This window comes from Setaria italica, chromosome V, assembly GCF_000263155.2.
Source record: "Setaria italica strain Yugu1 chromosome V, Setaria_italica_v2.0, whole genome shotgun sequence".
Classification (NCBI taxonomy): Eukaryota; Viridiplantae; Streptophyta; class Magnoliopsida; order Poales; family Poaceae; genus Setaria; species Setaria italica.
This window is the reverse complement of record NC_028454.1, coordinates 19,440,957-19,463,529: the sequence shown is the minus strand read 5'-3', so window position 1 is coordinate 19,463,529 and position 22,573 is coordinate 19,440,957. Positions and strand designations below refer to the sequence as shown.

The window sequence follows — 22,573 nt, the reverse complement described above, 5'->3', positions numbered from 1 at the left end:
AGGAGGCAGCGGCGAAGCAGCGCCGGGCGCGGCGTGCTACTGCTGCGCGCGAGGACGTGGAGCGGCAGGAGGAGAGGCGTGCGCTGCGAGGCGTGAGGAGGCCACGGCAGCGGCTGCGTGATGCCAAGGCACGAGAGGTGGCTGCAGCTCGGGCAGCGCGCGCAGCGGCTATGGAGACCGCGGCTACGCGTGCAGCCGAGGCAGCCCGCCTAGCCATGGAGGAGGCACAGGCGGCAGCGGCGGCTGCTACCCAGCGGCGTCCGGAGGCGGACCGGCTGCGGAAGATGGCGGAGGCGACGCGCGAGATGGCGCGGGACGACGCGGAGAAGCTAAAGCGCGCGCCGGCGCCGGTGCCAAGGCGCAGGGTGGTCGTCCCGAGCCGGAGGAGGCGCGGACGGCGGGCGTCCTCGGAGCAGGAGGAGCTCCGTCCACGAGTCCGGCCTCAACTCCAACTATGACTCCAACCTCAACTCCGGGCACCGACCCCCGAAGGTTGTGAAGACCATCATTCGTGAGTCCGTCAGCAACACACAGTGGCTGATGTTAACGAAGACCAACTACATGGAGTGGTCCTCGGTGATGAAGGTGAAGCTCTAGTGCGGGAAATGTGGGACGCGGTCCAGTACGGCAATGTCGACTGCCACGCGGACCTGCGAGCGCTCGAGGCGTTGCTCGCTGCGGTCCCGATGGAGATGGCGGCCAGCCTCTCAGGGAAGAGGACCGCAAGGGCCGCTTCAGACGCTATCGCTGCGGCCCGAGTCGGCAGCGACCGCGCCCACAAGTCCACTTTGCAGAAGCTTCAGCAGGAGTGGGATCATCTGGCTTTCACGGGCAAGGACGTCGACGACTTCGCCCTCTACCTCTCCATCCTGATGCAATGGCTGGAGCGGTACAGCGACGACAAGATCAACGAGGAGAAAGCCGTTGCAAAGTTCCTGCACGTCATCCTGAAGAAGTACTCGCAGCTCGCCATCTCCATCGAGACACTGCTTGATCTCTTAGCGTTGTCGATCAAGGAGCTGACAGGGCGGCTCAAGGCGCTTGACGACCGCTAGGAGCTGATGTCCAGTGGCTCACCCCCGCTAGAGGGAGCGGAAGAAGGGGAAGCCTTCTTCCTCAACAAGCGGCTGCAAGCACGAAGGCGCTGAGGGCGGCGCACGTAGGGGCGCCCAGGGCGGTGCCGCCGGCACGAGACGACACGTGCTACAACTGTGGTAGGACTAGCCACGGGGCCAAGGAGTGCCGCCAGCCAAGGCGCGGCTAGGCCCACATCGCGTAGGCTGCGGAGGAGCCGGCTCTGTTCCTGGCTCACGGGAGCATCGAGCTACTTCCACCGGCATCGGCCGCGACGGCTCTCCTCCACCTCGACGAGCCGCACGCACATGTCTTCCTCGACGACGACAAGATCAACAGCTAGTTCCTCGACAGTGGTGCCACGCACCACATGACTGGGCGCCGGGAGTACTTCTCCGACCCGAACGTCGACGTATGCGGCTTCGTCAAGTTCGGCGACTCTCCAGCCGTGGACATCAAGGGCATCGGCTCCGTCATCCTCGTCGCCAAGACTGGCGAGCACCGACTCCTCATCGGAGTCTTCTACATCCTCGCGCTGAGAAACTCGATCATCAGCCTTGGGCAACTGGATGAGTGGCTCGCGCGTAGAGATCGACGGCGGAGTGCTCCGGATCTGGGATCGATGACAGCGCCTACTCGCCAAGGTGGAGAGAGGGAGCAACCGCCTCTACGTCCTCTACGTGGAGGTGGCGCAGCCTCTCTGCCTTGCTGCCCGCCTTGATGACGAGGCTTGGTAGTGGCACGAGCGCTTCGGGCACCTACACTTCGAGACCCTGCGGCAACTCGGCACCAAGGAGATGGTGCAGGGCATGCCATGTGTCGACCACGTCGAGCAACTCTACGACACCTGCGTCATGACGAAGCTGAAGCGACGACCCTTCCCTCGCTAGGCGAGCTTTCGAGCCAACGAGAGGCTCAAGCTCGTGCACGGCGACCTCTGTGGGCCAGTGACACCAGCTACTCCTGGAGGGCAGCGCTACTTTCTTCTACTCGTCGACGACGTCTCCCGGTACATGTGGGTGGTCCTCCTCGACACCAAGGGAGCTACTGCGGATGCCATCAAGCACATTCAAGCTGCTGCGGAGAATGAGTGCAGCCGCAAGCTACGCGTGCGGTGCACTAACAACAGCGGTGAGTTCACGGCGGCAGAGTTCGTGACGTACTGCGCCGACGAGGGGATCCAGCACCACTACTCCGCGCCGTACAACCCGCAGCAGAACGGCATCATTGAGCTGTGCAACCAGACGGTGGTGGCCATGGTCCGGGCCCTCCTCAAGTAGAGGGGGATTCCGGCCATCTTCTGGGGAGAGGCAGTGCTGACGGCCGTCCACATCCTGAACTACTCGCCCACCAAGGCTCTCGACGGTATGACACCATACGAGGCTTGGCATGGGCGCAAGCCGGCGGTCGCCCACCTCCGCGTCTTCGGCTGCCTCGCGTACTCAAGGAGCTGAGCCACATCGGCAAGCTCGACGACAGGAGCACCCCAAGGGTGTTCATTAGCTACACTGAGGGGGTGAAGGCCTACCGCATCCTCGACCCGGAGACACAACGTGTGCGCACGGCGCGCGACGTTGTGTTCGACGAAGGGGAGGTTGGGTGTGGGGCAAGATGGTGGATGATGGCTCGACTCCGACGTACAACGACTTCATTATCGACTATGTCCACTTCAAGGGAGTTGGGGGAGTGGGCAGTTCTTCGCCAAGCGTGCCTACCTCAATCCCCGGGTCTCCACCGACTCCGGCGAGCTCTTCACCTGCTTACACTCTCCTACACTGGCAGCTACTTCTCTAGGCACACCCGCACTAGCACCTGCTCACGATGAGGACCGTGTCGACGCGTACCACGACGGCGAGCCTCTGTGGTACCGCACCATGGAGGACATTCTCGGCGACCAGTCGGTGCCGGGACTCGTGCCTCACGACTTGGAGGCGGAGCTGCACCTCGCGTACAATGACGGCGAGCCTTGCTCCTTCACTGAGGCTAAGGGACACGTGGCATGGCGCGTCGCGATGAAGCTGGAGATGGAAGCAGTTGAGAAGAACCGGACCTGCAGCTGGCTGATCTTCCTCCCGGTCACCGCGTGATCACCCTTAAGTGGGCGTACAAGCTGAAGAAGGATGAAGCTGGTGCTATTGTCAAGCACAAGGCTCGCTTGGTGGCACGCGGGTTCGTGCAGCAGGAGGGGGTCAACTTCAATGATGCCTTCGCTCTTCTTGCACGGATGGAGTCTGTGCGTCTCCTCGAGCTCGTAGCCCAGGAGGGTTGGCGCGTCCACCACATGGACGTCAAGTCGGCGTTCCTCAACGGCGACTTGAAGGAGGAGGTCTACATCCACCAACCACCGGGATTCTTCATCCCCAGCAACTTCATCCCCAGCAAGGAGGGCAAGGTGTTGCGCCTGCACAAGGCCCTCTACGGCTTGCGGTAGGCACCGCGAGCTTGGAATGCCAAGCTAGATTCCACCCTGAAGACTATGGGCTTCGAGCAAAGCCCACACGAGGCGACCATCTACCAGCGGGGCAACGTAGGCAATGGCTTGCTAGTGGGCGTCTACATCGATGATTTGGTGATCATGGGTACCAAGGACGAGGAGGTGGAAGCATTCAAGGAGGAGATGAAGGCCGCCTTCCAGATGAGCGACTTGGGGCCTCTCTCCTACCTGGGGATCGAGGTGCACCAGGATAACTCCGGCATCACACTCCGACAAACCGCCTACGCTAAGCACATCGTTAAGCTAGTTAGGCTCACCGACTGCAATCCGGCTCTCACTCCGATGGAGGAGAGGCTGAAGCTAAGCCGCGACAGCACAGCTGAGGAGGTGGATGTTACATAGTACCGGCACCTTGTGGGGAGCCTTTGCTACCTCGCCCACACGCGGCCAAACTTGGTGTTCTCCGTTGCCTACGTCAGTTGGTTCATGCAGCGACCGACGACGGAGCACTAGCAGGCCGCCAAGAGGATCCTCCGCTACGTCGCGGGAACTCTCGACTACGGCCTCCACTACCCAAGGTGTTCCGAGGCAGTACACTTCATCAGCTATAGTGACAGCGACCACACTGGCGACATCGACACCAGCAAGAGCACAAGCAGAATGCTCTTCCTTGACAAGTGCCTCGTCAGCTGACAGTCGGTCAAGCATGGCTTTGTCCAGCTATGAGGCCGACTACATCGCTGCTTCTTCCACTTCGACTCAGGCTCTCTAGCTCGCTCAGCTGCTCGGTGATCTCCTTGGCAAGGATGCTGAAGCAGTGGAGCTCAGGGCGGACAGCAAGTCCGATCTAGCTCTGGCGAAGAATCCCGTCTTCCACGAGCGAAGCAAGCACATCAGAGTGAAGTACCACTTCATCCGAGGTTGTCTGGAGGAAGGGAGTGTCAAGGCGAACTACATCCACACCAAGGATCAACTCGCCGACCTCCTCACCAAGTCTCTTGGAAAGGATCAAGTTCCAGGAACTTTGCTCTAAGATTGAGATGGTCCAGCTGCCACTGAAGACACGCAAGACTTAGGGGGAGATTGATAGCATAAGTCGTGTGTGTTGGGTGTAGTTGGTGGTGCATGTGCACCTTATCTATCTATGTAGTAGCTACTTATTCCTAAATTACCCCTGCTACCTACCCTTGCGTTATCTCTATATGTACCCCCCCCCCCCCCCGCGCGCGCAACAAACTGCTATCTATGAGTGGTTAATGTGAAAGATGACATATATGTGGTATGCATGCCTAGTAGCCACTCAGAACAGAACATGAGCTGTTCATAGATAAATAAATCAAGAATCTAACATTTTAAGATGAATTGCATAAATTAGTGCTGGATCAATATTTTTTCACATTTTATAGGACAACATATAAATACTACCATGAATTTAGAAAGGCAACATAGAGAAGGAATGTTTCACCATACTGTAAACAGCATGAATAAATCCCCGTTTCATCACAAGCAGAAAGAGTAATGTTAAAGTTATTGCACGTGAAAGCTTGCGTAGACCCCATGCTAGTGTTGCAACAATCAGAACCATCGTATCTTCCTTCTCTGCAAAGAACAGGCCACAACAAATCAGAACAGAAATCAACGACATCATACGGTAACTTTGCAATATAAAACATAGGGCAGTAAGGGCACTAGAGCTCCTGTGCAATCCCTTTGCAGTAAACTCTCAAAATTCACAAAATTAGAAATGTTATAACATATTGAGACAACTTTCAAACTCGCCTACAAAAATGAAAATAACCCCATAAAAACCTAGCCAAGCTTCAAAGCCAAGACAACATGAATAACTTGTATTATTGGTTTCGAGCAGAACTTGAAGAATCATGAGTTCAATTTGTTTCCTTCGGCAATAATGATGCAATAATGACAGGGTAAGGAATGCAGGACTTCCAAACAGATACTGAAACTTAAAACCAAAAGTATCTGAAATCTATGGAATTTGATGCAGTTTATTCATAGTGCTCAACTATCAGCTATGGCAGGAAGGAAAATCTTGTTCATGACAATATGATAAGACATACCATCAATGAGCTGATCATCACTTGAGGAAGGACCACCCTTAGGATTCACGTAAAGGAAAACAGAATTGTTAACAAGATTACACAGTGCTACAAAGACTCCAAGGCAGAATTGGGCAAGTAAAAATAATCCAGGAATAGAATAGTGCCAAAGCCCAACAGTCTCCCAAACTTTCATATCCTGCAACATTGTTTGATAACTTCTCATAAATATTGATAGATAAAATAACTACTGGTGGACTTGTAGCTAAATGCGGTACCTTTTGAAATCTTTTGTTGAAGAACGTGAATGCCACATTGAAGACATACGTGCTGGCTGCCCAGAGCAGAATGAACACAAGAAGTGACCCATTCAACCGATGCATTTCAAACAAGGAAGGAAAAGCATATAGAATGTATCCAACATATGCTAGGAGACCAAAAGCACAAATACTAGTGAAGTTGAAACTCCAGAAGGAAAGGGCAAGCAGCAGGACCTGCAATAATCGAAGATATTTTTCCTTGCATGAGAAGGGGCCATTGCCATAGGAAAAAAGGAGAAAAGACATAGCAATAAGACAACTGCATATTTGCATGCCTTTGAATGAGACTGACATCACTCTTTCAAAGAGAGGAGGCACTAACATGATCAACTAACAAATCCTTGGAACATAAAGCCAAGATATAAAAGCACCCAGACTTATCAGCTTAACTTAACAAATATGTCTTCCTACAGAAGTTTTTGTGACAATGCTAAAGGTGACTTAGCAAAAGCTAAAATACTTGGGCAAACTGACTGATGCATCCCTTATGCCGCTTCTTGCCATTTGTGCATCCTTTGCAGGCTACAATAGCCACAGTGGTTTAACTAGGATGTGCCAGGCGCAACACCAGCTCAACCGCAACACATGAGCCACTAGCTCCATGCATGCCTCACTAAATGCCTCTTGGAGTGGCTCATTTCATGCTTATCGTATCTTTCAACATGTCAACCTGAATATAATGGATCCTACCATATTTGTTCATATGTGTTCCTTTAATTCGTATGTTTGTTCCTGACTATGTTCTCCCATCATCAGTGACTTTAGGAACATGGCAGAAAACGGAGGAATGGTTGGCCCAGCCAATCATAATAAGAATGTCAAAGTCTACGACAGTGAATGGAAAGGTAGAGTGAGAAACAGAAGATTAGGGAAGAATACCGGGAATCCATAAGTGAAGAAGTTGATACTGAAAGTTCTGAAAACCGATCCCCTCAGTAATATGTTAGTATGCCTTTTGCTATATCTGAGGTAGAGAAAAGATAATTAGCGATAAACTATCATTTGAAGTGGTAAATCTAGACTAGAGTACTAGCAGTCACAAATAAACAACACAGAAGTTATGCGGCTCGCTAAAGTCTATTAGAACATTCTGTTAAAGATGCAAATTGATGAGCCTAAGGGTATCCACTGACCCTCTTTAGTTTCAGCCAATAGTACTAGTTTTTTTAGAAAATGCTTTTTGTAAAACTACTATTATTGGTTGAACTAAAAAGGGTTGATGGATACCCCTAGGTTCATCAATTTACACGCCTAGATTCTGCAGATGACATGTTTCTGTTGGCTGGAAAATAATGGAAACACAATTAGATGACTTGCTGCATCAAGATTGAGAAAATGAGTAAATTAAGGAACCCAAGTAGTCAAAAGTTAAGACACTGTCAAGTTACAAAGGGTAAAAGGTACTTTTCCGCTTAAGCCTCCATATAGCATGTGTTCACTTGGGTCCCTCTACTTTTCAAACAGCTAATTTGACCCTTCTACTCCCTCCAGTCAATATTATATGATGCTGAAGTTTGTTTGCTAACGTACACGAAAACTTGTCACTGGAGCAGAAAAGAATAGTAGCAGCCCAGTTATGCCCTTGACCAATTCCATCAGCATTCAGCAACACAGTGGCAAGCTTAGCACTCACTGAGTTCAGAAAAACACAAAAAAAAAACAAGACGTTCAGCTGTCCAGGAGCAAGACACGGTGCCGGCTGGCCACCGCAACTCCTTCCTCCCGTAGTCTCCGTTGCCCGCACAGGTGGCTGCTGCGCCTCCGGATCCGGCTAGCCGCAGCAGGGGCAAAAGAGGTGAATCCAGTGGCAGGGAGGTCGATCTGGATATAGAAGAAATCGACTAAGGCGTGAAGGAGTTCGATATCAGCACGAATTCAGATTCCATGCAGGTATGAAGTGCATTGATTGATTTGGGAGGGTGGGGCCTCGATCTTTCCCAGGAATAAGCTATTTTTACCTGCGATGCTTATTTGGCTGTAGTGAGGTCAATTTGGGCAGCAAGCAGCTCGATTGTGAAGCTGCTATGGACAGCGATGGTGAGCTTGGGAAAGAGCAGTTTCAGGAGCAGGAGAACAACTACAGAAGGGTCTCAATTCTCTGATTATTCTGGGCGCATGGATCTTATGGAACCACCGAAACAGGTGTGTGTTTGGTGGTGTATCTCCTAACCTAGCTAGAGCTCTAATGCTCGCTGGTGAGGAATTACATGTTTGGGGTTTGGCCGGGGCCAGAGGTATTTCCTACTGTTGGAGTATGTGTGTATTATGGCCCAATAAGGCCCATGTATGACTGCTATATAGCTACCCACTAGGGTTAGCCCAAGAGATAAGATTTACACTCTAATATGGTATCAGCCTAGGTTAGGGTTTCCGCCGCCGCCGCCGCCGGCCGTCGGCGCCATGGCCGGTGCACCCCTTCCCCCTCCTCTCTCCTCCTTCCCCTCTCTTCCTTCCTCCTGGGCGCAAATCGCCTCGGGCCGGCCTCCGGCGGCTGCGGCACTGGCTGCCGTCGCCGGGCCCCCCGACGGGGCTCTGGACGGCGGGGATCCCGCCGCCGCCGCCGCTGCGGCTCGCCGCGCGGGCGCGGGCGGGCGTGCGGGCGGGGCTGCCGCCGCTGGGGACCCTGCCGCCGCCGCCGCTACGGCTTGCCGCGCGGGCGCGGGCAGGCGTGCGGGCGGGGATCCCGCCGCCGCCGCCCTCCACCAGGCCACGGGCGCCCCTGGTCTTCCAGCGGGAGCACCTGCTTTTCCAGCGGGTGCCCCTGGTTTTCCAGGGGACGGCCCTGCTCCTACTGCCCCTGGAGTTCCAGTGGGGGGGGGGGGGGGGGGGGGGCACGCTCGCCTCCCCTTCCCTGCACCGCCTCCTCTGCCCCTCCACACAGGAGGACCTCCCGAGGTGACTCTCGCTGCGGCCCTCGTCGCCGCCCGGGCTGCTGCTGCCGAGGGTCAGGCACGCCTGCGCGCAGCAGCCCTGACCTGGGAGCGCGAACGTGATGCGGCCGACGTCTTGGCCCGTCAGATCGCCGAGGCGGAGCAGCTCCTCGCCCACCCAGTGTCCCACGACAGCACTGCCACCTCCTCGGGTTCCGGTGCTCCCCGTCCGCCTGTGGTAGCCTGGACCGACCCGGCCGATCCACTCGTCGCGCAGCTCCACTACCAGGCCGGGGGCGTCCAGAACATCAAGAGCTTGGTCTCCGTCGTCCTCGACCCTGAGTCGACCTCCTACGCTCGTTGGCGGGACATGGTGCTGCTCATCCTCCGCCGCTACGCCCTCGACGACCATGTCCTCACCGACACCTTCCCTGCGGCCCGGACAGCTGCGTGGGTTCGCATCGACAGCATCGTCCTGTCGTGGATCTTGGAGACCATCTCCCTCGACCTCCACGACCTAGTACACGACACCCCAGACACAACCGCCCACCGGGCCTGGCTAGCGCTCGAGGGCCAGTTCATGGGCAACGCCGAAGCCCGGGCACTTCGTCTCGATGCGAGCTTCCGCACCTTCGTCCAGGGCGATCTCTCCGTTGGCGAGTTCTGCCGGAAGATGAAGACCATGGCGGACTCCCTCGGTGACCTTGGCTGGGCCGTGGAGGACCGGATCTTGGTTCTCAACGTTCTTCGCGGCCTCAACGAGCGCTACGCCCACCTCCGCACCTGGATCACCCGGCAGCGGCCCTTCCCCACCTTCCTGCAGGTCCGTGATGACCTTGTCATGAAGGAGCTTACTCAGGGCATCCAGCCTGGGTCCCTTCCTGCGCCGGGCTCCGCGTCTTCCTCAACCGCTCTTGCTGTGACTCCACCGCCACGACCCTCCGCTTCGCCACCGTCGTCCCTTCTTGGTCCTCCTCCTTCTGGGCCGAGCGGGGGTGGGGGGGCCGTGGCGGCCGCCGTCGCCGCGGTGGGGGGCGCGGTGGGGGCACACCGGCGCCTCCACGGGGCTCTCCCTGGCCGTCCTTTGCCAACCCATGGTCAGGGCGCATCTCTATGTGGCCCTTCCAGGCCACCGGAGGCGAGCCTCGTCCACCGACCGCCATGCTCGCTGGCGCTGTCCCGGCTGCCCCGTTTACGTCGCCGTGGGCTCCACCTCCCGGGGCTTCGCCTGGGCCTGTCGGGTGGGACCCGACCGCCTTGGCACGCTCCTTCGGCACCATGGCCCTGACTCCTCCAGTCGGTCAAGACTGGATCGCCGACTCGGGTGCCACTTTCCATACTACACCCGACCCTGGTATACTCTCTTCCATTCACCCTCCTTCTTCCTCCCATCCTTCGTCCATCATGGTCGCAAATGGCTCTTGTCTTCCTGTCACCTCCGTGGGTACCGCTCACACTCCCGGTTCTTTTCGGGTTTCTGATGTTCTTGTTGCTCCCTCCATGGTTCACAACCTTCTTTCTATTCGCCGTTTTACCACTGACAATTCCTGTTCTGTTGAATTTGACTCCTCGGTCTTACTGTGAAGGATTTGGCTACCCGGCGACCTCTTCTCCGATGTGACAGCACCGGGCCCCTTTACTCCCTTCGGTTTCCTGCGTCCACTTCTTCCGCTTCGCCCTCCGCTTCTTCAGCTGCTTTTGCCACCACGACTTCTTCCACTACATGGCACCGGCGTCTTGGTCATCCTGGCCGTGATGTCCTGACACAGCTTAGTCGTAGTTCCGACATACCATGTACTCGGGCTCATGATGAGCACCTGTGTCAGGCGTGCCAACTAGGCCGTCATGTTCGCCTTCCTTTTCCTACCTCCTCTTCACATGCGACCCATGTGTTTGATCTTGTACATTGCGACCTATGGACATCGCCTGTTCTGAGCATTTCTGGCTATAAGTACTATCTTGTTGTGGTTGATGATTTCTCTCATTATTCTTGGACTTTTCCCTTGCGTGCCAAGTCTGATGCTTTCCCCACGCTTCTCCACTTCTTCGCTTGGGTGTCCACTCAGTTCGGCCTCACCATCAAGGCCGTCCAATGTGACAACGGCCGTGAGTTTGATAACACCACCTCTCGTGCCTTCTTCCTCTCTCATGGCGTGCACCTCCGCATGTCATGTCCCTATACCTCCTCCCAGAACGGTAAGGCTGAACACATGATTCGTACCACGAACGACACCATGCGCTCTCTTCTGTTCCAGTCTTCTCTCCCTGCCCCCTTCTGGGCTGAGAGTCTTCACACCTCCACCTATCTCCTTAACCGACTACCTTCCGTTGCCTGCCCCGCTCCCACTCCACACCACGCTCTTTTTGGTACCCCCCCCCCCCCCGCTACGATCACCTTCGGGTCTTCGGGTGTGCGTGTTATCCTAACACCACTGCCACCGCTCCTCATAAACTGGGTCCCCGTTCGACTCAGTGTGTCTTCCTCGGGTACTCCCCGGATCACAAGGGGTACCGTTGCTTTGACCTCTCCTCTCGGCGGGTCCTCATCTCTCGCCACGTGGTGTTTGACGAATCCGTCTTCCCTTACTCCACCACTTCCCCACCTCCTTCCACCTCCGACCCTGATCTCTCCTCCCTGTTTCCTACTGACCCGGTGGACCAGCCACCGCTGCCGTTGTGTCCTGCAAGTACTGCTCCGCCGTGGTTTTCACCGGGCTCGGCGTCCACCGGTGCTATCCCTGACCCTGCGCCCAGCGCGGTCCGACGGCGCCAGCCTCGGGTGCTGCCTCTACCCCTTCGCCCTGCGCGGGCCCGGAGGTACCGCCCGCAGCACCTGCTGCCCGGTTCGCGCAGCCCGTGCGCGTCTACCAGCGCCGGGCGCGGCCGGCTCCCCTGGACCAGCAGCCGGCCACGCCACCGTCGTCGCCGCCTCGGTCATCGCAGGTGGACTCTTCTCCGCCGGCGACACCTACACCACCACCACCTCCGCCGGCCCCGACTGCCCGTGTCGCGCTGTCGGTGTATCATCCGCCTCTCCTACACCGGCACCCGCGTCACGTTCACCCCATGGTGACGCGCCTTGCGGCTGGTACCCTGCAGCCCCGGGCTCTTTCAGCGATGCCCGGCGCGCCGCAGGTTTCTCCTGTACCCTCCTCCGTCCGCGGCGCCCTGTCGGACCCTCACTGGCGCCGCGCGATGGAAGAGGAGTATGCGGCGCTCCTCGCCAACCAGACTTGGGATCTGGTGCCCCGTCCGCCTGGCTCCAACGTCGTCACCGGCAAGTGGATCTGGACACACAAGCGGCGGGCTGATGGTACCCTCGAGCGGTACAAGGCTCGCTGGGTTCTCCGAGGTTTCACTCAGCGCCCTGGTGTCGACTACGACGAGACGTTCAGTCCGGTGGTCAAGCCAGCTACCGTCCGGACTGTTCTCTCACTGGCTCTCTCCCGCTCCTGGCCCGTGCATCAGCTCGACGTCAAGAACGCCTTCCTGCACGGCACTCTGACTGAGACTGTTTACTGCAGCCAGCCAGCAGGTTTTGTTGACTCTTCTCGGCCTGACATGGTCTGCCGGCTCAACAAGTCACTTTATGGCCTCAAGCAGGCCCCTCGAGCTTGGTATTCGCGGTTTGCTGCCTACCTACTGACGCTGGGTTTTGTGGAGGCTAAGTCCGATACTTCACTGTTTATCTATCACCATGGTGCTGAGACTGCTTATCTGCTGCTCTATGTTGATGACATTGTCCTCACTGCCTCCAGTCCGTCCCTCCTACGGCGGATCATCACCTCACTTCAGCAGGAGTTTGCTATGAAGGATCTGGGAGTGCTCCATCACTTTCTTGGGGTCACCGTCGAGCCTCGTCCGGCTGGCCTCTTTCTTCACCAGCGGCAGTATACTCTTGATATCCTGGAGCGAGCTGGGATGACTGACTGCAAGCCCTGCTCCACTCCAGTTGACACTCAGGCCAAGTTGTCAGAGGCCGACGGCACTCCTGTGACAGATGCTACTGCGTACCGGAGTCTGGCTGGGGCCCTTCAGTACCTCACTTTCACCAGGCTGGATATCACTTATGCGGTTCAGCAGATCTGCCTCCACATGCATGATCCCAGGGAGCCCCATCTCACTGCTCTCAAGCGCCTACTCCGTTACCTCCGGGGCTCTGTGGACTACGGCCTCCTCCTTCACAGGTCTCCCTCCACTGAGCTCGTTGTCTACACCGACGCTGACTGGGCCGGGTGTCCGGACACTCGACGCTCTACCTCCGGCTACGCCGTCTTTTTGGGCACCAACCTGGTGTCCTGGTCGTCCAAGCGTCAGCCGGTGGTCTCCCGCTCCAGTGCCGAGGCGGAGTACCGCGCTGTCGCTAACGGCGTGGCCGAGGCATCATGGCTTCGGCAGCTCCTTGCCGAGCTCCACACCCCTTCTTCCCGGAGCACTCTTGTCTACTGCGACAACGTCAGTGCGGTGTACCTCTCCACCAACCCTGTTCAGCACCAGCGGACCAAGCATGTGGAGATTGACCTTCACTTCGTCCGGGATCGGGTCGCCATCGGCGATGTTCGGGTCCTCCACGTCCCGACCACCTCTCAGTTTGCTGACATCTTCACCAAGGGCCTCCCGTCACCTGCCTTCACCGAGTTTCGCTCCAGCCTCAACATCACCTGTGGCTAGTTGCGTCTGTGGGGGGTGTGTGTGTGTCCTTCTTTTCATGTCCAGTCTGCAACTCCGCTGCGTCGGTAGTTCAGACTGCGGGGGAGTGTTGGAGTATGTGTGTATTATGGCCCAATAAGGCCCATGTATGACTGCTATATAGCTACCCACTAGGGTTAGCCCAAGAGATAAGATTTACACTCTAATACCTACCTCCTCGCCCTTGGACCGGATTAGGTGCTGGAAGTGTCGGTCGCTTTTTTGTTTTACCAGGCACGCTTTTTTCCTGTAAAACTTTGAGGGTGTTGGTGTGTGTGATGTATGGGATCTTCCCCTTTTTTCTTCTTAATATAATGATACGCAGCTCTCCTGTATGTTCGAGGGAAAAAAACTCGGGAGATAATTAATCTCCCATTACTCCCACATTTCCTCATTGCTCTAAATTTACTAGCAAATATGCCGGTGTGTTGCTACGAGTTGTAAATATAGAAGACTCACTATGTGAATTCATCAATCCTCTCCCTTCCTTTTCCGTCCCGACACATGGGCCCAACACCAGTCTCCTATTCTACATCTTCTCGCTCCCGTTCCCTCTCTCCTCACCTAGTAGACAATGATACGATGTGGATCTCGACAGTTATCCATCCTTCCTCTCCCAACCAGTGCCTCAACAAGGCCTCCTCCCTTCGAGGCACTCCATTGATTTGACCTTGGCAGCTGCGGTTCCTAGTTGGTGGGGAGAGAGGTGGGCCGCCTCCCTCCTCCTGGTCCGGCCTCTAACCTCCACCTCTCGTTGTATCCAGCTGAAGCTTCCTCAGGTGCCTTCCTAGAACAGATGCCAGTGGTTTCTCTACCGGAGTGGCCACAGGCGATTTGGAGGCAGATGCCCAGAGCACCCCGCGATGGAGCTCCCAACTTGCAAGGCTGAGGCTCTGGAATTGTACTATGTTGAAGAGCCCGTTGATACATACGATCGAACATATGCAAGCTCTCAAGATTCAATGGCACTGGTGATGTCATGTTGATGTCGAAATCCATATCATTTTGGGCCTCTTACCCACATGCATTATACAAGACTTTTGGGACAAAGCTAGGAAACTGCTGCGTGTTCCTTGTTTCCTTTTTATAGGATCGGCTTCAACGATTGGAGAGGCACTTAGGCTGGCCATCGCTGCTGTGGTGAGCTTCACCGAGCACGTCAGTCATCAAACAGGCAAGCTATGCAGCTAGCCCTCCTGCTGTAGGCAATATCCATTTGGTGATACGCAGCTGGACTGCAGCCTTGATCGGCCTGCTGCTCATACTGACGCACATGTAGCAGGGAGCGCATGCGTGGGAAGCACGCAGTGGGCCAGGCTGCAGCGTTAGCAAGCGACTGAGCGTGTGGGAGCAAGCCTGCTCCCGGGTGGGCCCAGCAGGCAGCAGAGGATAAGGTGCGCGTGGGATTGGCCGAGCGCTAGGGCGCAGGCAATGCACTGTTTTTCTTCAGTTTTCGTGGCACCAGCACAGAGAAGAGAAGAACAATCCGCTTTTCTCCGGTTTATGGCACGCAGGGAGACCGCAGTTTTTCACGGTTTTGATCCCTGGAGGTCGGTTTATGCACAAGGCGCAATTCCTTGTGATGTACAGAAGTCAACGGGCAGAAGCGGTCTCTTTAAAATAGGACAGATTTCGCACCAACCACATAGAACAGATTGTTATGCGAATAATATAAGTGTATAACTGAACCATCTGGGTTAGGTGTTGAGTGTGAGATAGCAAAAAGGCTTAGAATTGTCTGTGCATATGGAAGTCCTAATCAACAAACGAAGAAAGATCCCAACTGAATTGGCAACCTACCATGCCTCTTGTTCCCGGTTCTAAATTTAATCCTGCTATCTCAGAACTGTACTTAAACCACTAGAAGCTCCAAAAGTTGCTTCATGCCCTCAACAAGCCTGGCAAATGTGAAATCATTCCTTTTTGGCCAGATCATGTTGTGTCAATTTCATATAAAAGTTGGCAAATATCTCAGCCACGAAATAACAATTTGAATGTATTGATGGTGTTTATCAACAAAAGTGTGATTGTGATGTCATATAGCAGTCACAATCCTTAGCAGTGCTAATCTCTAATTTCCTTTCTGTGGTGTTGTAAGATAACAAGTGACACAAGTCCGCGTGTGAAACCAACTCAGCAAATTAACAGGAAAAAAATTGTTTGCATACCGAGATTGACGACTGAAAAAAGGATTTCTAGAAGGCAGTAGGTCTTCCGTTAAGCTGTCATCTTCTAGAGATATAAACAAATCCATTTCCTGTATGTCTTGTTTCAACGATGACAACTACAGTAAGTGGACAAGAGCCAGTATTAGAAGGAAGAGGTTTTTTGTGTACTCAAAAGTTAGAATTTTAGCAAAGCTTCCATTTAATGGCAGAATTGTGATGATAGTTTGACTGCTACTTCGAACTAATAGAGTGCAACGCTTGATAATTTTTAATGATACATAATGCATTATTACTTCAGTTTAGTTTGGTCAAATGATCAATCCATTATATCTATCTAAACATAAGGTCCACTGCATTACTCGACTGAATACTAAATGCTATATTTTGGGTAACACCTGACAAGGCATTCAGAGAAGTTCTATGCCCTTTCCCACATTACTACGATAACCAACAGTGCAGTTGATCTCACAAACATAATTTATTCCACTTTAAATTCTTACTTTAAGCTCTGCCTAATATGTAAATGACTAGAGATCCAGATTCACAGTAGTCTGGGTTTTCAAGAAAGAAATGGACAATGATGCTACTGTGAACACTCCTCTGCATAATGCTCAATATAATGGACTAATGGCTACAACAGCATTGGAGCAGAACAAAGATACTTCAATAAATTATATGTGAACATTATTAATCCCAATATGCTAAATTCAGCTACTGGACAGCTCATCCCAATAAGTTATAACAATTTCATCCACCTATATTATCTACACAGATCCTACCGCAAGCTAAAGCATACAACATGAATATCGTCCTTCACATTGTGCATGCTGCAGAAATTGATGCTTAGTTGCTTACCATTAAGTAATACACCAGAAGAGAAATACCAGAAGACAGCTCAGGCCATTCTGATTTCGAGGAAACTTTGAACAGCCCAACAAAATCAGCAAATGCTAGAACAAAATAGGGAAACTTCACAGGCAATTGGTAGATATAAAGCAGAAGAATACTAAACACCGAGTATATCTCAAGTAACCTCCACCATCTTCACAAAACATTGAAAATAAAATTAATACCCTAAAAAGCACATGTACTAAGCTAATAAACCAATGCTCACGTCAAGGAGCTTACCGGAAAAGACCAAGAAAGTTGCTTGTTAATGACCAATCCACAAGGCCAATGCAGCTAAATACAAAGAATGGTAAAGAAATCCACGAAGGATGGCTAATACTGACAACTAACTGGGCGGCAGGCAGTAAAACACAGCATGCTACCCGCAAATGGTAACCTGCACAGAGTAAATGCTTTTTCAATGTACAGTACACAATATGTTGTGAACTAGTGTGCCAACAATTCTTATGGCATACAGTATTGCAAGTCAAAGATGGGGACTATCTTAAAAAATGAAATCATATCATTTCTAAATGGTCTTTTTTAAATATATCCTTTTTTCTCGAATACGCAGGAGAACCGTGTATCATTGCATTAAGGAGAAGAGCAAAACATTTACAAGACACCAGACACCCACTCCACACCAAAATATATCCATCATAACATCACTGGTTTTGCAGTGGTCTGAAGTCTGAAGTAATTATTGCACAAGTCAGATTTTAATGCACTACGTTCTCAATTCTTATCTGTTTGACATTTTAGGAGTTAAAAAGTGTTCTCATTTTGTATGTTATAGGTTTTCAAAACGATGAATACCTACAGTGCCCCCAACACATTTATTTTATCTACATTTTAGTACTATTTTACAAGAGACAATCCTTTTGTACATTGGTCACAATGGACGGTTTAGAAGACAAAAAAGTTAATGAAGTAGCAAGAGACACAACCTTGATTTTTCCACAAATTTTAAACCATAAAGAATAAAATGGAGAAATAATTCAAGGTATATCAAATATAACTACGAATTTAAAGGTAAAGAAAGAAGAACTAAATGTATTTTTTGTCTAGACCATGTCCATCCACAGTGCTTAGAATAGAAAACAGACCTATTTGCTCAAATCCAAAAGAGAAGTTCAGCCAACATGAATCACGATGAAGCCTGCTTCCAAGGACTTCAACCAAAGCAATGAATGTAGCAGATAGCTGTAAGGCTAGAAAATATATAACTGATAGTGATTCCGAAGGCTGGTCCCTACATTAACATGCATGGTTAGCTGCAACCAGACATGCCTGCACGGGAAGAATCTACAAACAGGTGGACAGATGGATATGTGCACATACACGAGAATACAGAATTAACGTGAAGAAAAGGATTGATGCAAACTTATTTACCTTGCTAAACCCACCAGTTTCACCCACCAAGAATGAGCCACAGACCATCCCATTCCCTCAATGCACCAGATTATATGAAATGTAACTTGTGCTAAAATAGCAAGCACTGAGTAAATAATCGTACACCACAACAGAAGGTAGAGCCTCCAAGTGTGAAACCCTTTGAAATGAGAAAAAAAAACATTTGTTGTTTAGGATATGCATAAATAATCAGTGTATGCAGTTTGTAAGTAATACAACTAGGAGAAGCAATTCCTCATCTAAAAGTTGCAACAAGAACCATTCCAAATTTAAAGGACAAGTTCATTGAGCTCCTTACATATATAAAGCTGTAAATAGGCATTTAACTTAATTACAAATTAAGAGTTAAATGATCTCACATGATATGATGGTGAAACCTATAAGTTACCTTCAAGATATGTACATCAAAGTATTCAAAGGGATGAATTTGTTCCAACCAAAGGCAACTTTCCCAGCTTTATTACAAAGCGTAACAGAGCAGATACAATGATCAATTGCTGAGGCACTTACCAATACAAGTCCAGAACCGAGACAGATATTAAAAGCTAACAAAGTTTAACAAATTCTCTCAGCTCAAACAAAACCAACTCAACTCTCACTCAATCTAACTCGACTCACTAGATGACACTAACCAAGGACTTTCCAAAGTGGAGACGGGAGCAACAAAAAGGATCAAAAAGAAAATAAGGGCTGAATCAAAGTGATGCAAGATGATCCTAAATGACAAGAGATGGCATGCCACATCCTAATTATATTCCTGCTAATATTTGAATCCATTTCTAAAATATCTCAGCTTTATAAACCACTTTGCCAATGCTTTAGGTAGTTCATAAATCAAAAGAAATAAAACCTCAGCCTTTAGGTTACGCAAATGAACACATCAAGTTTTGACAGTAAAATTCAAAAATATTTTAACTGTACTATGAACCAACAGAAACACATGTAGTACTCCTAGTTGTTTATAAATTAGGATCCCTAAATACTGATGGGAAAATCAAATCCATGCTATCCAATATCACATCAAGACAGTAAAATCAGCCAATTAAATAGTTAATAACATAGCAGTAGAACCAGTTGGTGAACCACATGTCACAATTTTAAGGACAGTGAGACTTTTCAGTTTAGCAACACGAATTTAGTTCTTCAAATGGTATGCAATCCAACCAAAACTGCAGTCTAGCTTTACTGAACAAATATAATTGACACTTGAGCAATGCACAAAAAAAAAGGTATCAGTCATCACAGACATACCTCTTGTTGGAGCAACAAATCGAATAGCAAAAAAGATGATCATATTAATTAGAGAAATCAAGTTCCAATCAAGCAACGAAGCTGCAAAAACACAGATTCAAAGTTAACAGCAAGAACAAAAGGAAACATATATGCTGAACAGTCTTGATGCTGAAAAAAAGGATCAACTTTTGGTGGTTTGAGAAACAGTTTTAAATAGCCTTATGGACCAGGTTGTAATTGCTATGCTACGATGCAAAACAGGGGAAACAAACAGACAAAGACAAAAGACATGGACATCAATTCAAGGCCATAATCAGCAGGAAGGTAGTCTTCTAAATCAACACAGAGCTTCAATGACCCAGAATCACGAGGTGAAGAGGTCACAAGGCCAAAGGGGTAGTATCACTTCCAATCGGCCATCATCGTCACAATCACAGAAGCAATGCTGAGCCCTCAGGGCATAAGGTCTAGCTGGCCAAAGGATCTCGTTGCACTTTAGCAGGTCACATTCCTAGGGTCCACAGGTCAACCAGACAGAGAAATAAAAAAACTCGACCTGCGGGGGGTAATACAGCCCCCAAGCTTTTGCTAAGAGAAGACCTTCAAACATCTGCCCCACCCTTACACAGGGCCCGTAACCCATGTGAGACTATCGAGGAATTGCTCACCTCCTCGCCCTGTTGCCAGATGGATAGGCTTAGAAGTCTTCTGGTCAAGTTGTTTTTTCATAAGTTAAGGGTAATAGAGTGTTGAATGTGTTGTGGTTTCTTCAGGTTTCCCCCCTAAAACCTGTGTAATGGTGACTGGAGTTCTACACCCTTCTTCTTCTTAATATATATAGATGCGTAGCTCTCCTGCGTGTTAGAGAAAAAAAAAACCTTGTGAGACTACCACTGACCTGGCGACCACTGCAACTAGCCCCAGGTAGGAGGGCCCAAACCAACCACAGCTACGACCTAGGTCGGGCCTTGACCTGTGCTTTGGGTTATGGTGACGGACGAGGGGATTTTTTTTAACCCCAACCTAAAATTCGCTCCCACGGGTAGTCGAACCCAGGACATCTAACCGATAATTTCAACTAAATAGTCCACGGGAAATACCCAAAATACTTATGTGTTGAAACCCTTGGAACCTTTCTATCTGTACTACTTTCGAGTTTCTGGTTCTATAAGTAAAGCACACACCAGGTGGAAAACAGATATGCATGTTCTGAAAAATACTCACCAATTTTCTACCATGTCCCCTTTTTTTCCCACATCAGGCTCTACATTCTTCATACACCCTTTGAAGCTCCATATTCTATGTTTAGTCGTGTAAATACCAAAAACTAATTAAACATGTGGTGGTTGAGCCTGATGGGTACTCAGAAGTCCTTATATTTATGAACAATTATGTTGAAATTTAAATGCTAGAAGTCCTTGTATTTGTTAACGGGGGGAGTAACATCTACGATACCCAGTAAATGCACTATCAAATATATCGGCGTAGATTTAATGAAACTACCTTGATGTTGCAGATGTTGGTTTATTTTTCTACAAACCTGTTCAAAAATAAAGAAGTTTGACTTTGGGAAAAACTAAAAACCTTACATTTTGGAACAGAGCAAGTATGTCGTAAACATACAGATAGACATAAGTCGCAATGTATGCACGTGAAATGTTTCAGAACATGAGCCATTTCAGAAAGAGCAAAACACTGATAGATTGCCTAATTGAACTATCAATGCAAATTAAATGGTGCTAAAATGAATGGAATTCTGCTCTCTCCAACAGGCACCGAGTTTCCCATTTTTGGATGAACCATCAGGGTGCCGTCAATGGCTTACCTAGCATACATTTTACCTTCTCAACCTATTAATCTTGCCACGCAACACAGAAAACACTCGCAACTAGACATCACGGGCAGCAAAAATCGACGCACGGCGCCACAGAACACCCACCCTAATCGGCAGCGTAACCCGTGCGGAAGACACGGGTACGCATTTCCTGGCGTTGTCGGATCGGAGGGGAGGTAGGAGGCGCACCTGCCAGGAGCAGCAGCGGCAGCAGGAAGTTGCCGGCGCACCCGCCCGTCCGCCTCGCCATCGCGTGACGGCGGGGCCGCGCTTCTCGCCTTTACGCTTGGGTTCAGTCCGACCCGGCCGCCATCTCGGGCGCGCACGCGAATCGGATCGAGAGCGCCGCTCGTCCTCCGCGCCGGGGAGGGAGAGATTGCGGCCGCGAGCGGGCAAGGGGGAAGATCTCACTGGGCAGGGTGGGTTCCTTCCTTTCCTCTCTGATCTCCGCTATGCTCTTTTGGCAAAGTTTCGTTGTTCCGTTACGGGCCGACGGGGGCCAGCGTGCGTCTGCGTGCACGGGAACGGAGCGCGACACCCGAGCGCTGTGTTCGCTGACGATTCGATTGCTCCGTCCCGGTTTGGAGCTTCCGGTCTCGTGTGAGCCCTCGACGGTCGACACAGGGGGCTGGGGAATTTTTTTTATTTTTAAACTTTTTTAAATTTATTTTTAAAAATAATATCAGCCGAAGTTTATTCGCAGCAGGTGACCCTTTTGCCCGCGCCAGACCACCAGGCGCGGTAGGAAGCCTCTACCGCGCCACATGCACTCGCCGCGTCAGGTGGGCGCTGACCTGGGCGGGCACTTGCCGCGCCAGGTGGGCGCTGACGTGGGCTTGCCGCGCCATCCCGCCTGGCGCGGCAGCGCCCATCTTACATGCGCGCGTCGGCTCCTTCCTCCCTCCCTTCCTCCTTTCTTCTTCCTCCAGACACCCGCGCCCCGAAGTTCTTGCTGCCGCCGCCCGCCGCCCCACCCCCCAAATCCACCCAAAATCCGGCGATTTCGGTGGGGGAAAGTTGAGGATTGGTGACCACTTTGTGTGGAGGGTATCCCCTACTTTTTCTCATGTTTTACCGCTGCATTTGGTAGATCGGAGAATGTTTAGGTGACTTAGGGTTAGATTGATGATTTCAATTTTGAATGAAATGCAATGGTGTTTTGTGTTAGATGATGTGTAGTTCATACGCAATTGAATCTCTACCCCCGATATTTACGTGTAGAACTTGTTGAATGCTTCGATTTAGGTATATATTCATCCAATTGTGTAGTTTACATGACATGTATATTTTTTTTATATGTTCAATTACTTTGTCTCATATTTTTTCCTTAATATAGTTGATATGGTTAAGTATTTGTATTTTGTAGATGGAGTGTTTGCATTTTTTCGAAATGATATATATAGTTCGTATGGATTACGTGGGTAAAGTTTATTTGTGTATTAATTTTGTGGCATTTGATGTCTAGGTGAGATGACGTCGTTTGGTTGGCCTAGGTGGTATGTGCGTTATGTGGGTGAGTCCAATGTTGCTGGTCTTGTACCTCCTGCTCTTCCGATACCTCTTTGTAGATGTGGCGTGGAAGCAGAGGTGAAA

The 22,573-nt window shown here is 51.1% G+C and overlaps 1 protein-coding gene across 7 annotated transcripts in view; it reads right to left on the bottom strand.

The window, feature by feature from the left end:
* The window catches only part of LOC101781232 (piezo-type mechanosensitive ion channel homolog), a 35,746-nt gene extending 14,266 nt beyond the window's left edge, over positions 1-21,480 (bottom strand). For 2 of the 7 annotated variants that reach the window (XM_004968737.3, XM_004968738.3), the window contains exons 1-11: positions 21,170-21,480; positions 19,165-19,245; positions 17,893-18,052; positions 17,607-17,752; positions 16,741-16,897; positions 16,468-16,654; positions 15,613-15,728; positions 6,765-6,849; positions 5,844-6,059; positions 5,587-5,764; positions 4,979-5,107 (exon numbers count right to left, since the gene is read on the bottom strand). In XM_004968737.3, the coding sequence (XP_004968794.1) occupies positions 4,979-5,107; positions 5,587-5,764; positions 5,844-6,059; positions 6,765-6,849; positions 15,613-15,728; positions 16,468-16,654; positions 16,741-16,897; positions 17,607-17,752; positions 17,893-18,052; positions 19,165-19,245; positions 21,170-21,230 (1,516 nt within the window). In that variant the 5' untranslated portion in view covers positions 21,231-21,480. Of the gene's footprint in view, positions 1-4,973; positions 5,108-5,586; positions 5,765-5,843; positions 6,060-6,764; positions 6,850-15,612; positions 15,729-16,467; positions 16,655-16,740; positions 16,898-17,606; positions 17,753-17,892; positions 18,053-19,164; positions 19,246-19,814; positions 20,001-21,085; positions 21,105-21,169 lie in introns of those variants that run through there. The other 5 variants (XM_022826938.1, XM_022826939.1, XM_004968740.3 and 2 more) reach the window with 5 other exon arrangements.
* Between the last annotated feature and the right edge of the window lie 1,093 nt (positions 21,481-22,573).